This window comes from Penicillium vulpinum (assembly GCF_028829585.1).
Source record: "Penicillium vulpinum strain IBT 29486 chromosome Unknown utg000002l_segment0_segment0, whole genome shotgun sequence".
In the NCBI taxonomy this organism is placed as follows: Eukaryota; Fungi; Ascomycota; class Eurotiomycetes; order Eurotiales; family Aspergillaceae; genus Penicillium; species Penicillium vulpinum.
Genome location: NW_026643242.1, coordinates 434,713 through 451,316, shown reverse-complemented (window position 1 = coordinate 451,316; position 16,604 = coordinate 434,713). Strand labels below are relative to the sequence as shown.

Genomic DNA, 16,604 nt, shown 5'->3' with positions numbered 1-16,604 from the left:
TAAACCATTCTAGGATTTTATTTTCCTCGAAGCTGTTCAGATCTGGAAGGACTTCGTTTTCGGTCATAGTAAAATATATCGCAAAGCCAACCGCAAAAATATCAGCATGCACATACGCGTAGTTTTCGTGAATCCAAGGTCAAAACAACTTCGAGCACTCATGAGATAGCCCATCAAATAGCGACTTCCCATCAACCGACTTCAACATCCCTTGAGAATCGGTTAGCACAAGATGAAAGCTCTCATCAAAAAGGAAATTCCGAGGATTGAGGTGAAAACTAATCACAATTTTGCTATAAATATAGCTGATCGCTTCCGCAGCTTGTCCGCAGTAATGAATTTGAACGCCGCCCAGCCTTTGCTTTCGAGAAACAAGTAAAATAAAACGATGGAAATCAGCAAAGCCAGGGGGCTGAGAATATGCAAACCATGCAAACATTTTCAAAGCATTTCCAAAGTCGTGTCACTTCTTACACTGTGTCGTGATCAGACCCTTTATGGGGGCATGAGAGCGAGTTTTAAACCTCGACCCATAACCTGCTTTCATATATCCAGTGCTCTGTGCTGACAATCGAGTTAGGTGGAATGATGAGTTCAACATTAGCATATCGGGCCTTGGTTTATGATCCACTTGAACCCTGGCGATCTTTGCCAGGTCCGAGAGAGCGGTAAATCAATGGATTTTATTCGACAACTTTACAACGCTAAAAAAGAAACCGAAACATTGGGCAGGGGCTGTTGATCGATTTTGTGTAGAGTGGAGGGGAACTAACGCTTCTAAATTTAGTGGCGGCTACTGGGCTCCCTTGAGTCGTTTGAAGAGAGGGGACATGGCGGTTACACACCCACTACCAGACCCGTTGGCCTAATAATAATACTTTGGTTTCCCGATGATTGTAAGATGGTGCCTTTAATTTTATTCCTGGCGCTATGGTGTTTCCCACATATTGAACAATGATCCCGTCGATAAATTTATCCTCCTGTGCTCCAGTGTGCATTGCCTGTGTGCCCCAAAACGCGCGATCGCCTAGTCGCAGTCACGTCTACTCATATGGATAGAATCGAAGCCGTTTCCGGTTTAAGGGGGAGCACGGTAAGCTATGGGGGACTTGAACTCGTTTCAGATCTCAAGAAAGGGCCGAAGGGCTATGATGGCCTTGAAGTTGCCGTTGAACAAGGGAAAGAAGTCCCAGTAACTCGTGGCGGATTATATTACTTGTCTAGCCCAGAAAGGCCGGGGTCTAGTATATCTGATGACAGTCTAGCAAAGGCTGATAGTCCAAAAGACAACAAAAGAGTTTGCGGAGTGAGGCCTACTGTGTTTTGGCTGCTACTAGTGATCGCGGTCTTGATCGTGGTGATCGCTGCCGTGGGGGGTGGAATTGGAGGATCCTACTTAGCAAACAGAGATAAAGGGTATCTATCACTCTCCTTCCTAAGCCGATAGTCATCTAACACATGTCACAGTAGCTCTGACTCAACCACGCCTGGGTCGAATACTAGTACTGCAATGTCTATCGTGACAAGAACATCCAACAGCGGTCTCTCTGAGACAACCTCCCAGCCAAAGGCAGATTCTTCAACATCTATTGCATCCAGCATATCTGATAGTGGCTCCCATTCAACAAAATCCGACCCCAATGAAGATTCTACAGCCACAGCTTCCTCCCACTCGGAAACTTCCACCATAGCCACGCCCTCCAAAACATCATCGGCAGCCGTCACATCTGGGACTTCAGGCATGGCTTCCAATCCGTGTCCTGGTCAGAACCTCACCACGGTCACTGGCTCCGATGGATCGATATTTACATTACTGTGTGCTGTGGACTGGCCCAGTGGTATTCAGACAGCATACGGCAACGGAAAAGTCAGTGACTTGACGAGGTCAACTGAATATACCTTGAAGTCCTGCATTTCACAATGTGTGCAGTGGAATACGGAGAACAACGAGAAGTGCAAAGGGGTCATCTACACTGCAAATTTGACAGCTTCATTTAGTGGTGGACAGGACGGCAATTGCTTTTTGAAGAATAGTGTTGGGAAATATTATCCTAATTCGGATGCCTCCATGGCTGCTGGGATATTGGGAGGCTGATTTGACGTTGTCGATATGTATAATAATGAAATTAACAATTTAAATGAATAGCTTTCAGTATCAGTTCGATTTTGCTCATATGGCTTCAATTCAATCTTGTCATTAACACTGTCATCATTTTTTTCTCTTTCTTTTTGATCAATATCTATATAGTAACCCGCAAAAAATCGTATATTGAATTCAAGTAGGCAAATATATCCAACATATTGCCATGTCTCGAGAGCCATGAATGCCTCTACATTCCGAGATAACATTTTCACATTTTCACATCAAAATATAATAACTCTCTCCTCCCATCCACCATGATATCCATTTCTTTATCTACCATCCGAATGCCTCCTCGAAGTACTCGATATCCTGAAAACCATTCTTCATGACCTCGTACACGGTTCCGCGACATTCATCGGCCATTTGAGCCGGGCCGCAAGTCAAAACAGCCAAGTTGGTTGAGCTGGTCTGGGCCTCCCGCACCTCAGACATGACTGTCTCGCGGATGTTAGGACGACCAGGCATGAACCGTAGGCTGCTGTTGCTAGTGGGAGAATCCGCGCCTGTTGCCTTGATCACCGGTGCAACACCAGAAGAAACCTCCTTGGAGATGTTCACATCGTCGGACTCAGAATCACTCGTGATCTTAGAAAGACGAGTGCAGAAGACGGTGATTGTAATGTCATTATGTTGCATGATCTCCGCCAGCTCCTCATTGAAAACTTCGTTAAACATTTCCTTTTGTCGGACGGACCACACGAGCTCGATTTTGGTAGTCTTCGTCTTGCCTTCCTTGACGCGCGCAATGTGATCTAGGAGGTAGGGCACTGCTACTGCAATACCCGTTCCGCCGACAATGATCAAAAGCGTGTTGTAGGCGTACACCGGCTCGGAATGACCGTAAGCTCCCTCAAGAAGGAGCTTGGGGTAGAAGGTTCCGCCTGCCTTGCGGCATTGATCACGAAGACGGCGTGTCCATCCATCGTAGGGCCGGACGTAGAAGATAAGCTTGTTCCCATTTTGGGAGGCTGAAGCGGACTTTTCATTGTTGGCCCCGGAAGAAGGAGCCCATGCACCCAATGAAAAGGGGTGGTTCTCCCAGCCCTTGAGCAAGGTTGCCTGGTAAATATAGTAAAGCTGACCTGGTCTGGGTTTCAAACTTGCGGCCCCAGGAACCATTTCGATCTTGACCAAGTCGCTTGCCTCACTGTATGTAACAGTCGTAGCAGTTCCCAAGAATTGCTTTCCGAATCGGGCGTTCAGATTGCAGTATACCACACGGCCAACACGGGCAAGTCGCTCAAGGACCCAAAGTCCAACTGGCGTCCAAAGGTATCCAACCCATTCACGACCATCGAAGCTGGTGTGTCTATTTATTGTCAGATCGGAACTCCTCTCCTGGACAATAAAGATGAGTGCAGTACTTACTGGAAGAGGGCAACGACTATGACAACAGCGAAGACAATGTGAAGCATGAGGAAAGTCTCATACCAACGGCGTTGGAAGAATGTCATAGACTGTACAAGCATGAAACACAGGAGAATAGTAGCCTAGTAGAGCGTTAGTCATGAGTTTCATTATCAATCGGGTCGGGCAGACTCACCACCACACCCATATACCAGTACTCTTCCTTCCAAGCAATCCAATAGCGACCAACTATAGTGTATATTGTCAGTACGGCGTGTTCTTTTATTTATTTAAAATCGGTAAACTTACCATATTCTGCGAAGAGGACGCTGTAATTGATGGAGTGCACCACGGCCAAGATAGTGCAAACCCATGCGATGTGACGGTGGAACATTGTGAATGACTGAACGCTGAAATGTGTCATTTGGATGAACACATTGTTTCTGCCACTGAAAAGCCACAAAGCCGGCAGACAGGCGTATGCAAGAACTCCAGTGCGGTCAGAGGTATATTGCCAATTTTGTTGGTAAAGGCTTGGTACTCTGTGTATAAAGTTAGTAAAAGTATGAAGAATGATATGGAAATATCTGGTAGAACTGACGAAAGACTGCCCGCGAAACTGTCGTAACCTACGCAGCTCAAAATGATAGAAACAATCCAAAAGCCAAGCACGATCAAAGTATCGACTCTCTTGGGAAGAGCGTGCGACAGCCAGAGTTGCTGGTGATTGGGGATAGCTGGGGCGAATGTGGCTGGCATAATGATGTGCGTGCGCAATGAATGGAATAGAGACGTAAGAGGACCCTTCTTAGTCTGCAAACTGGGACGAGTCTCCGGATCACAAGAACCACGCACACTCCGCCTGCTGAAGAAGACTGTCCATGCCTTGGACATCATGCCCAGGACTAGTACAGCTCCCCAGTATCCAATAAGTCCCCATCCATATCGCTTGTGTTTTGGCATAGCATAATCATGGCTCACCTGAAGAAGTGTTAGTTGGTGGTTCACTGACAAAAGAGCGAGATGGAATATCAATGGGTTGACTCACATAAGACTTATGGGCCCTGTTATAATACTTTTTGGTCAGAAGCACAGGCGAGTCAATGGTCCCAGTTGTGGTCACATTGTTTTGCTCTGGGTCTATCTGAGGAAGTGAGTTGATGTACTCATCCGTCAACAATGGTTCGATTGAAGCCAGACTCATAAGCTCCATGCTGTTCTTCGCGCAAAGGCTTTGCCAGTATGGGATAACCGCTTTGAATTCTTTCTCAGAACACCAGGCCTTAGCGCTAGCATACATGGAAGTAACTTCCACGGTGCTGTTGCAGGGTCCAGTGGAGTATGAGCCATATGAACCGCCACCATGAGCGCGCCTTCCGAGGCTCACGCTTCGTCGCGATGACCCGTGGCTGTGTGTCCCGGAGGTAGAATCAGATGATTCAGTGGAAGCATCGGATGATCCGTGCGTGTGTGCAACAGAAGAAGTCTCGGAGGATTCAGCAGAGGAAGATTCAGAAGATCCATGAGAGTGAGTCCCAGAGGTAGAATCAGATGATTCAGCGGAGGAAGAATCGGATGACCCGTGTGTGTATGCAACAGAAGAAGCCTCGGAGGATTCAGCAGAGGAGGATTCAGATGATCCATGAGAGTGAGTCTCAGATGTTTCAGTGGATGAATCCGATGATTCATGCGAAGAAGTCTCCGAAGCTTCAGTAGAGGAAGAATCGGATGAACCATGCGAGGAAGACGAGGAACCCCCGTGAGAGTGGGAGCCACTCGTGGCAGACTGGACTGTTACACTGCCTTCAAAGGTATATGCGGACAAACTGGTATAGATTGAGTAAAAACAGTACTCTTCCAAGTTGGAGGCGACATTGCGACTCGAGCTCGAGCTGGAACCGCTGTCGCTATGTCCAGCCACCTGGACACTAGCCCAGAAGAGAGCCACGAAAGCCGCTCTGGGAAGCATTTTGTCGGTTTGATTATTTAGGGCAAGCGAAAAACCAGGCAAGCCCGAAGAAATTCGACTATACTTATATCAGATAAAACATGTAGCGACAATATATGTACAAAAAAAGAGAAAAATAAAAAAAATAGCAATAATTCCGATAATTCCAACCAAGGTCAAGCCATCTAGCTGCTGGCTCAAACCAAAGAGGCAATGTTTGGAGAGAACTTCGGGTGTATCAAGGTCATTGAGTAATTTTGTCACCACCAAAGCCCACTCGAGATTGCGTGGTTTCTCCACATTCAGCTAAAGTCTCGGAAATAAACCAAGTAAGACCTCATTTTATCATCTCCATTGATAAATATATTCCTATAACGGTAACTCGAGTCTTCTCTTGGCAGACAGCGGAAGATGAATATAGTTATGAAAGCCGGAGAAAAGTGTTGAGTGGCTGATGCATAGACGTTGCCCTCCTAGACGGATGTATCAATGGCAGTCCGAGCCTTTGCCGAATAGGAAGGTGCCAGTATTAGCTCACCGGCATGTTAGTCTGCGTTCATCTCTAGCGAATACAGTGTGCCATTGCCACAAGCATGTTTCGCTAACAACGCGTGATAGGATTCTAGGCGATGAAGTCCGAGGCTTGGCAATATATCTCGGCCTTAACGTAGGGCCATAAGGTTAAACTATGCCGATTCGGAAGGTCTCGGGCGATAATAGTGGAGGTCCTTCTATACTACATTGGAACTAATGTTTTTGCAGAGATTGATAACGCAAGACTCGGATTTATTTCAACCAAGGTTAGACGAGTGGAGTTCCTTATATTAAGCCTGGCCCTATAAAAAAACGGTTGTAATAGCCGAATTTGAGATCCCTGAAATCTCCCGGCAGATGGTCCCATGGTTGACTAGCCTGGTGTATCCAAATTTGTGATTGTTGGCCGCCCCATATATTCCAGAGCGTTAGTCTTCGAATATTTCTATATAGATTGATAACGGAAACTTCCGAGGTAGTTCAATATAGCAAGCCTCACACCATGCCAAGGCGTAAAAATGAAAAATTGGTTACAATTGACTTTACAATATCTAAAAATCTAGACAACTAAATGGATGGACCCGTAGATGGATTGTCGCGAATGGTCATAGGCTGTAGGATGAATTTCAGGAAACTCGACCACTGTAGCCTGTGATTAAATGACTGAACAAGCTCGGTCAATAACCAAGAAGAAGAAAACCCCTCCTATACACGAAATGCGAGCAATATTAACAAAATCCTTTGTTAGACAAGCTACTGACGCCAGATATATATCGCAACGTTCTTTCCACGCAGTTTATTTGGGTTTTCTTTTTCGCCCTAACTGATACTATCTCTTTTCCATATCCATTTCCGAATAGCAGATCCACAAGGTTCTTTTCAAGAATAGAACGAAGAGCACCTAAATTGAGTTATCTGATTGTACCTCGGGGCTACAGCGGATCACTCGGGTATAAGCTTGTGCCCAGCTAGTAGGGCTGGTAGATTACACAAGGATGTACATAACTCGGCTTCGGGTATCTCGGGTCGGATAAGTCAATCTCGGGTCTTATACATTGTGGGGCTCTTCGCAGAATGATTCCCAATTCGGGCAATAGTGCACACGACCCACTAAGGCTTAGGCAAGATGTGGACAGTCGCAGGGTCATATGGTCACATGATCACAGTATCACAGTGTAGTCTCAATATCTTAATACTACTTACGGAGTTTAAGGTCACATATTTGCACAGAAACAGTCATGTATATGTATTTTAAGTATAGCAAAAGGACTCAATCTCATCTTGATTATATATCAAATATAAATGTCATTTATGGCAAACTCCATATATCTTGCAGCTAACCCTTCGTATCCCGAGATCTAAACCCACATTACATCGGAAAAGACAACTACCATAAGGACTACTGAAAAGTCTGCAAAAACGACTAAACGGCCGCACAAGCAGCCTACTATTCTTGTATATTATCTATTGACGGCTTCGATTCATGTAATCCAAACAATCCATTCTCCATTTTGTAGAAAAGAAACCAACCAACACTCCGTAGATTCACCTGTTCATACGAACCCCCACATCCAATCACCAGTGTTCAAGAGCCCACAGAATCAAAGAGTATATATATGTCTAACTCATTTGCTGGGCTGCACCGTCTCTGTCACAACGATAGATTCTTGGAAAATGGTCGAATTGATCTGTCCCACTGCGGTATCATCATTGAAGTTCATTCCTTCCAACTTCTTCTTGGCAATGTTCTTGAAGCCGGGTACATGCGCCATCAAGCTCCAGAAGCTGTTTGCCAGGGGAGCTCGCCCGGTACGCTCTTCGTACAACATCCAGGCGATGCAGGCCATGATGAAGATCCAGTAGACGTTGTATCCAATGACAGATCCATAAGTACCGGTATTTTGCCATCCCAGAATGGACTGGAAGATGTCCCAACCATTATCGAGCTCAGCGTTGCAACAGTTGACGTGCCAAACGGTCTGGAGGATATTGTAGGAGCCGGCACCAGAGCCTGTTTCACCAACATCACTGCCCACCCCAAGCACAAACTGGTAGTACTGCAAACTCCAGATGGCCTTGGAGAACATGCCGGCCGAAATGAGGTAGAGAACACAGGTTGAGGCGATAAGGAAGATCTGGATCGACATGACATTTCCTCCACGGTAAATCAACCAACCAGCGAGCAATCCAGCCATGATTCCAGTAATGACTGGGAGGGGGAAAGCAGTAGCAGGGTATCCGAGGGATACACCACCAACAAAGACCACAGCTTCGACACCCTCACGCATGGTTGTAATGAAGGGCAAGATGAACATGGCATAGCGGCGGCCCCAGTCACTGCGCATCCACCGTGACTTTCCTTCCTTCTTTTCAATCAGGGACTTTGCAATCTTGACACGCCACTTCTCCCTGGTCTTGTTGATTCGGAGAAGAGCGAGGCCCATGATGGTGATCATGATCTTGTATATTGATTAGCTTCATTCATTTGGTATGATCTCGGGTATCAATCGAACTTACCGTGGCAATCAGATAGAAGATACCTTCCCACAACTCCTCCGAATCTGCCCAAGCATCGTGGCCCAAGCCGTAAAAGAGGCCGATGAAGATGGCTCCGATACATATACAGCATATCACACCTATAACCGACCCCAGCCAAACCTGCTTTCGTAGTCGTTTATAGACCGCTTGGTCTTGGCCTGGCTGGCCCAAACATTGCTTGAGGAAAGACAGAAGCACAGAGATAATGATGACTGCCTCGAGACATTCTCGAAAGACAATGAAGAACACCTGCACGGAAAAAACGTTGACCATTGTGCAAATGGGGTAAGAAGATAGTAGATGATGAGAAAAAGCGAGGAATGTTTTCTCTCATGTGCTTTTATTTTAAACAACCCCGATGCATATCTGATGACCACGGGCCGTCCAGACCTTGACCTTCTGATTCAGGCTAGTCAATAATCTATACTCACTGCTCGGAAATCACGGACTACTGGACACCGATATTTTGTTGAAACTCATTATTACGAGACGAATATTCTTTTTTTTTTTCTCTCACCCCACTCGAGTGTTGGCCACTGTTCCAATCCGTTCGGAGATTGATAACATATCCCGAAAATGTCAACATTCGCTTAGAACGAGTAAAAAAAAGCGAGAAGGAAATATAATTGTGGGAATGTGAACATGACTCACAAACGTAATAGCTCCTAATGTGGAAGGCATCGGAAGAATTTGGTGAAGTTGGTGAAGCTCTGGCGTTCCTGGCGTTCCTGGCGTTCCTAGCGTTCCTAGCGTTCCAAGTGTTTGTTTGCTAGATCTGATAACCATAACTTTTTGATATCTTCAAATATACCTAGATACCCTATAATATTTTCTTTCTTGCACTTGTTTTCTCGCTTTCACAAAAATTTCCTCTCCTTTTTTTTTTCTTGCATCAACTCTTTTCTCTTTTCGCCGGAATTTACTTAAACTTCCCTCTAGGGTCTATTTCTTGGCAGGGTGTGTTTTCTTGGCACGGAGAAGTCTTGGCAACAAGACCTCGGCAATGAATGCAAGCTTTTCTCATACCTCGGACTTAAGGGAAAGGGTAAAAGTGGGCTACAGAAGTGGATATCAAAGTGGGCCTAGTGGAATGTGATTGCACGTTTGGCATTTTATCAATCAGTTCCGAGACCCTTAACCCTAACCAATACGTTGAGACTCGTATGCTGATCAGATTAGGAAATGAAAGCCGAGTATCAATCAGACTTCGAACTCCACCACGCTAATTTAATTGAACGTCTTTTTGACATCCCAGACATGGAATTGCCAAGTCGACCCATGTCGGTGTGATCGGGAAATTAGATTGGACAGCATCCGGAAGAAAAAAAAAGCGCCATGGAAGAGTACAATAACTATCCCTTGGCCCAGGAGCCTGAACAATCCCCCGAACAACTCCTCGTTTCTCTGGACAGTTTCTGTTCTGCAATTCAAAAATGCGGAATTCCATTGTTCTGCTGGGAGCTTTCCAGCTCCTGTCCGGATGCTGCCAGGCAGTGACACATACATTTGACTGGAATGTCACATGGGTGATGGCAAATCCAGATGGCCTTGCTGAACGCAAAGTCATCGGCATCAATAATCAATGGCCTCTCCCAACCGTTGATGTGAACAAAGGAGACCGTGTGGTGGTCAACATGCACAATGGTCTCGGCGACAAAACTACATCCATTCACTGGCACGGAATGTACCAGACCGGGACCAACGACATGGATGGACCTTCTATGGTCACGCAGTGTCCAGTAGGCCCAGGGTCAAGCATGACCTACGACTTTACGGTCAATCAAAACGGCACATACTGGTATCACTGTCATACGGATTACTGCTATCCCGATGGTTACCGAGCACCCTTCATTGTCCATGATGAGGAGTCCTACTTCTACGATGACTACGATGAAGAGATGGTCCTCACAATGACTGATTGGTACCATGACATGACCGAGGACATCGGACCTGAGTTCATGTCCTTGTATAACCCTACTGGAGCCGAGCCCATCCCCAACTCTTTCTTGTTCAACAACTCGGTCAGCCAAAGCTACCCTGTTCAGGCTGGCAAGACCTACCTCCTTCGACTCATCAACATCGCCACCTTTGTTGGTCAATACTTCTGGATTGAAGACCATCAGATGCGCATCGTCGAAATTGATGGTATCTATGTCGATGAGACAGAAGCAGATATTTTGTACCTTTCTGCTGCCCAGCGTTACTCTGTCTTGGTGACGATGAAAAATTCAACCGAAAAGAACTATGGTATGGCTATGGTAGCCGATTCATCTCTCCTTGATTTGATCACGCCTGACCTTTTGCTCAATCAAACGAATTGGCTCGAGTACAACCCCAGTGCCCCTCACAACGAGGTGACAATGCCCGTGGAAGACTCGTCGGAACTCTACCCCTTTGACGATATGACCCTCGTGCCACACGATCGCGTGGCGCTATACAAAAACCCCAAGCAGACCATCGAGCTCACTCTGGTCATGGACAATCTCGACAACGGTATGGGATACGGCCTGCTGAATGACCACAGCTACACCAAGCCAAAGGTCCCCACACTCTACACTGTTATGTCCGCCGGTGACCTCGCAACTGATGCGACAGTGTACGGCGAGTATACTCAGTCCGTAGTTCTCGAGAAAGACGATGTTGTGGAGATTATTCTCAGCAACCAAGACTCGGGCACCCACCCCTTCCACTTGCACGGTCATGCATTCCAACTCTTGGATCGATTCCCATCATACGGTGAGAACTTCTACGACTACAGTGAGGGCACCGAGTTCGCTACCTTTGATCCCTCAAATCATACCGAGTTCCCGGTGTATCCCGCGCGTCGTGATACTTTCGTCCTTCCTCCCGGTGGATACTATGTCATCCGTTTCCTCGCTGACAACCCCGGTGTCTGGCTCTTCCACTGCCACATTGACTGGCACATGATGCAAGGTCTTGCGATGACGTTCATCGAGGCTCCTCTTGAGCTTCAAAATAACCTCGTCATTCCTGATGATCATATCAAGGTCTGTGAGGCTGCCGGCGTGCCATATGAGGGCAATGCCGCTGCCAACGCGGAGGATTATCTCAACCTGAAGGGAGAGAACAAGCCCCCCGGGTTCATCCCAGCTGGATTCACCGCCCGTGGAATCGTCGCCCTGGTATTCTCTTGCATTTGTGCAATCATGGGAATGGTTGCCATTTCGATTTATGGAATGTCTGGTCTGAAGTCCCCTGTGAGAAAGCCAGAGTCAGATGACAATACTTCCACGGAAATGGAAACCAGGGTATACTAGGATTAGAAAGCTAGTTGTGATCTTTGTAATGGGTAGTGACTGGTAAGACCGTTGCTATATAGTTTTGTACTTTAATTTCGTTATGCTGGATACTTAGATGTTCGGACTTGAGTGAAAATACCAGACAGTATGCATTTGATTGAAATTCAGGACTGCATATCACTATGTCTTATAGTATTAGCTAGACAGATTATCCTAGGCTATCCTAGACATACCCATTCAAAAGCATAGTGTTTACCGGCAATCTGCTGACTCACAGAAACAATGCAGGCTGAGCCCAAGAACACACGGAAAATACTTAAAATGTAATAATGTAGCTTAATAATAAAGACTTAAGAAACAATCAGAAACTAGAGGTGGAAGCACTAGGTTCAGGACGCCCTGTACCTCTGTAGATTACTATGGAATTTTAAAGATCGTCATACAAAAATAACAAGCAACTTTCACCATTTACGCAGTGCCTGGTATATCTGGTATTTCTGCATATTCTGAAATTGCAAGGTAGGTATCATAAAACGTATGTAGGATATCCTATTTTGAACACACAGTATTTAAATCATAATAGTTAAGTACATCCTTTCTTCGCTACTTGAACCAAATCCAGCTAGCTCGCTTAAGAGCTTTGGAGCAAGGACTTTATACGATATAAAACGCGTTAACATCAAATTCCCGCTCTCGCAGCACCTGTGGGACATGAGTAGTAATCAAGGTACCAATAGACCCCAAGGGACTTGCAGAGTGTTCAGCAGCCCGGGGGGCATAGTCATAGCCATCCTCTTGTACTTTGACAAAAGCTCCCCAGTCTAGCAGCATCTGCGCGATTCTATCGTGTCCGCCGGAACGAGCAGCCTGGAGTGCATTTCCATAGCGACCACCTTGGGCGTTGACATTGGCTCCCCGCTCTAGCAGCATCTGCACTATATTGTCGTGTCCACCAAAACAGGCAGCCTGGAGAGCATTGCCATATCGATTGTCTTGTACGTTGACATTAGCTCCCCACTTTAGCAACATCTGCGCGATATTGTCGTGTCCGCTGGAACAAGCAGCTTGGAGCGCATTTCTATAGCGACCGCCCTCAGCATTGACATCAGCTCCGCACTCTAGCAGTGTCTGCACGATACTATCGTGTCCGCTGGAACAAGCAGCATGGAGGGCATTTCCATAGCGACCGCCTTCGGCATTTACATCGGCTCCCCACTCTAGCAGCATCTGTGCAATATTGTTATGTCCACCGGAACAAGCAGCCTTGAGGGCATTTCCATAGAGATCATGCTGAGCATTGACATTAGCTCCCCACTTTAGCAACATCTGCGCGATATTGTCGTACCCGCTGGAACAAGCAGCTTGGAGGGCATTTCTATAGTGACCACCCTCGGCATTGACATCGGCTCCCTGTTCTAGCAGGACCTGCACAACCTTGTCATATCCATAGATTGAAGCATACATAAGCGGGTATGTCCCCGTATCATCTGCTGTATTGATGTTTCCTTTATCTTGACAAAGCAGAAGGTGAGCCTCCTTCTCATGGCCATTGAATGCTGCTAGTTGCAGCGCACTCATTGTAGGCACGCGCATATATGGCCTAGCTGCCTTCCAAAGAATAGGAAACCAGAGAAAAAACCTTTTTCCAGTGATATCATATAATCGATGCACCCGGTCGGTCAATTCTTTGTCAGAAGTAGAAGCCATTTCACGTACGTGGTCAGGCCAATATAATGCTGAATATCTCAGAAGGCTTCGAGTGTCAGAGCTCAACTTGTCTTCCTCGTCTTCAAGATCATCCATCAACAAGTATCGCAAACAGATATTGGCCATTAGGTCGTCAGTTTCACCGAGACTGAACGGGTATATAGAATCAATATTATTCAAAGTGGCCTTTTGGATAAGGAATTCTCTTGCTGTCTCATGAATGAGGTAGATTTTAGAGTTGTTGATAAAAACAAATAGGCCACATAACCGACGGAGCTTTGTCTCTATCTGCAGGGGACATAGTCCGGCCTGTGCTGTAGTCTGTGATTGAGGTCGGATAGCTATTCCAAGGGCCATAGCCATTTCCGCTAATGTCAAAGGACGCCTTGCTCCAACAATAATTTGCAAGATCATTCTCGCAGTTTTTATCTGGCCAAGAGGGACTCGATCAATAATCTTTTCATATGCCTTGCTCACCGAGGAAGGTATCATTCGGATTGACTCCTCATCAGGACGAAGGCTATTCTCGAGTGTAGATCGAATATCATCAATAGCTAAATATAGCCAAAGATAAGTGCGGTGTTTCATTTGTAAAAGCTGTTCCTCGAGTCGCTGCTGTGTATTTATTGACAATAATGCTGTATCGGCCAGCTCCTTTACTTGTATCTTCACAACTAGATTTATCTCTTCGTGGATTTGGTCATTTTTATCCTCCCCCTTCAAGTGTAGGTGTGGGAAAGATTCTGTGATCTCCCGGAAGCGATTCTGGATTTGGTTATAGGGCCGACTGGTGACAAGAAATTTCAAACAGGTACCCTGTGTCGACGAACACGGCTGGCGACGAAAGAGCCGCAGCTTCTCAATCAATCGGTCCTGATCAATCTCACGACATTCATCAAGCGTATCAAATATACAAATCGTTTTGTTTGATAAGTCAGCTGATGTTGCCGTTGTAAAGACCCGCCAGAGCTCATCAACCTCTTGTTGGAGTCTGTCTCCGTTCTTTTCCCAGGGCAGTATAGCATGATCCAATAGATGGGGCCGCTGGCTAAAGAGTTGATGGAGTACTGAGCACAGTGCCGCAGAAAGGTGGTTTTGTTCGTCGTTGTCCTTGAAGAAAAAGTAACAGATTGTCACTATAGGTCTAGAAGTTCGCAAGTGGTTATCGATGATCGATCTGGCCAGTACAGATTTCCCGCAGCCAGGATCAGCTGAGATCCAGAGGAGATCATTAGAGTAAGATTCTCGCCAACGGATATATTCAAAGCTTTGGAATACCCATTGACAGGTTCCCTGAGCTCTTATTGGATTTATATTCATTTGTTCCTCGTAATTTGATATCTTAAAAGCTCGGTGACAACGGTGCTGCTGATCTGTTAAAGCTCTAGTGACCTTCTCACGGCGATATTGTTCTTGTTGGTTGTATACACGGTCTAGGCGTTTATTCGTGCCTTGGACTTCATGTTTCAATTCATCTATATACAGCCATATAAGTAAGCCACTCTTAGTTCGAGACTAAGCTAATATCGAGTTCACTTACTACACGTATCTGCTGCCAAGCTCTCTTGCGCAACACAGCCCATTGGTATATAACCTAGCAGCTCCTTAGCATACGACGCCGCTGCTAAAGCTGCGTACCCTTGCCACTGTTTGTTCTTATGCGAATCAGCATAATCGCAAATCCCACGGATAACAATACAAGGAAAGTCTTGCATCAACCCCGCTGCCTCCATCTCAAAGCACAGTGCCCCAGTGCTCAGCCTCAGCTTCTCCCGGGTTCTTCCATGCTTAATAACAGAATTCCCAGACGCAATGATACCATAGTGTAGTTGTGGATCCCTGCTCTGGCGTTCGCTCCTCGTCTCCTCACATTCTACTGGACAAACATCACAGCTACTCGCAGTTATGGGATGATCATAGTCGCACTTGAAAAATCGGTCCTGTTGTGTTTCAGGTCGACCGAGGTTTTTCCGAGTTCGATCGTTCCTTCCGATCGCCCTTGAAAGATATTCGGGAAACAGAGGGTTATCTGTCAGCTCGGCAGCCCTCATCGTCCCGACCGCTGCTAATAGCGATCTAGGAGGGCTATTCAAAGAGCCAGTTCGATCGAACTCTCCATTCAAACCGACTTTTCCCATATCATACTGAACTACACCGCCGCAAGTGCCCGTTGGATAGCTAATCACGACATCGCCAAGCCGAATATCATGAGCAGCCGATGGTGTTCCGCCTGCGACACCAACCATCAACCCGATCCGGAGCGATTTTGAAAATGTGCGGACCATATTGTTTGCGACCATGGTGGCCGATGTAGTTCCATATTGACCTCCAGGGAGGCAGGCGATCGCGACATAGTGTTTGCCGATTCGACCTAGTGAATAGGTGTTTGTATCGGCTAGATCCTGTACATCGAGAATGCCAAAGCTTTCATCTAGCATTTCCTTCGCTGCGGCGGCCTCGATCGGCAGGGCACATATCCAACCGATTTGGAACGTTTCTCGTGGGGGACAGGCCATGTCAAAGATCTTTTCACGCTCACGATAGAATCTTGCAGACGCCGAAGGAAGTAGGAGACGATGAGTTTGAACTCTATTGAGGATGAGAGAAATGCTGGCATTATAGGCGGAAGGGAGAGCCCCCAAAGCTCAGCCTCATGCTAGACACGAAGCACAGTAGCGGGCGCAAAAAAAAAATAAAAAAAGAAATACTATTGGTGGTAACAGGTTGCTTCGCCAAGAGAATGCGAGGCGTGCCCTACCGAATCCCTCAATCAGCCACTCCACGCAGACTCTACTAGCGCCTTGAAAATCAGAGATCTTTTCCCACTTCAAAGCACTAGACCGAATTTCAGTTATGTATGCAATAAATAAGAACCAACTTACATAGTTTTCTCGGTGAACTGCTGTAGAGCGAAACAAATCTGATTCTGCTAGCGAGTGAACTTACTGTACGCTGTAAATACACAACCGTAATTATATGGTCAAATACCAAGCAATACCTTTCGAAGGCCAACGGTCTTTTGCTCTGGTGAATTATAAAATAGCACTAGCGTACGAAGGGGCATAGCGGCCAGTGATAAATAGACTGTATTTTGTCATTGGTGCCTGATTTTGGATGGGTAGAAAAT

At 46.2% G+C, this 16,604-nt stretch overlaps 5 protein-coding genes across 5 annotated transcripts; 2 read left to right on the top strand and 3 right to left on the bottom strand.

The window, feature by feature from the left end:
- Positions 1-1,510: 1,510 nt before the first annotated feature.
- N7479_003253 (uncharacterized protein) lies at positions 1,511-2,095 on the top strand (the record flags this gene model as incomplete). The annotated part of the gene is made up of 1 exon (XM_057250950.1): positions 1,511-2,095. One exon carries the CDS (start codon positions 1,511-1,513, stop codon positions 2,093-2,095), a length of 585 nt encoding a protein of 194 aa, XP_057110275.1.
- A 321-nt stretch (positions 2,096-2,416) lies between these two features.
- On the bottom strand, positions 2,417-5,459 carry N7479_003252 (ferric reductase family protein; the record flags this gene model as incomplete). The annotated part of the gene is made up of 6 exons (XM_057250949.1): positions 2,417-3,452; positions 3,512-3,633; positions 3,687-3,739; positions 3,800-4,032; positions 4,092-4,471; positions 4,539-5,459. 6 exons carry the CDS (start codon positions 5,457-5,459, stop codon positions 2,417-2,419), a joined length of 2,745 nt encoding a protein of 914 aa, XP_057110274.1.
- A 2,138-nt stretch (positions 5,460-7,597) lies between these two features.
- Positions 7,598-8,783, bottom strand: N7479_003251 (FTR1 family protein; the record flags this gene model as incomplete). The annotated part of the gene is made up of 2 exons (XM_057250948.1): positions 7,598-8,431; positions 8,490-8,783. The coding sequence occupies 2 exons, from the start codon at positions 8,781-8,783 to the stop codon at positions 7,598-7,600; spliced, it is 1,128 nt and encodes a 375-aa protein (XP_057110273.1).
- A 1,160-nt stretch (positions 8,784-9,943) lies between these two features.
- On the top strand, positions 9,944-11,788 carry N7479_003250 (multicopper oxidase; the record flags this gene model as incomplete). Its single annotated transcript, XM_057250947.1, has 1 exon — positions 9,944-11,788. The coding sequence occupies one exon, from the start codon at positions 9,944-9,946 to the stop codon at positions 11,786-11,788; it is 1,845 nt and encodes a 614-aa protein (XP_057110272.1).
- Positions 11,789-12,424: 636 nt separating this feature from the next.
- On the bottom strand, positions 12,425-15,993 carry N7479_003249 (uncharacterized protein; the record flags this gene model as incomplete). The annotated part of the gene is made up of 2 exons (XM_057250946.1): positions 12,425-14,952; positions 15,018-15,993. 2 exons carry the CDS (start codon positions 15,991-15,993, stop codon positions 12,425-12,427), a joined length of 3,504 nt encoding a protein of 1,167 aa, XP_057110271.1.
- Between the last annotated feature and the right edge of the window lie 611 nt (positions 15,994-16,604).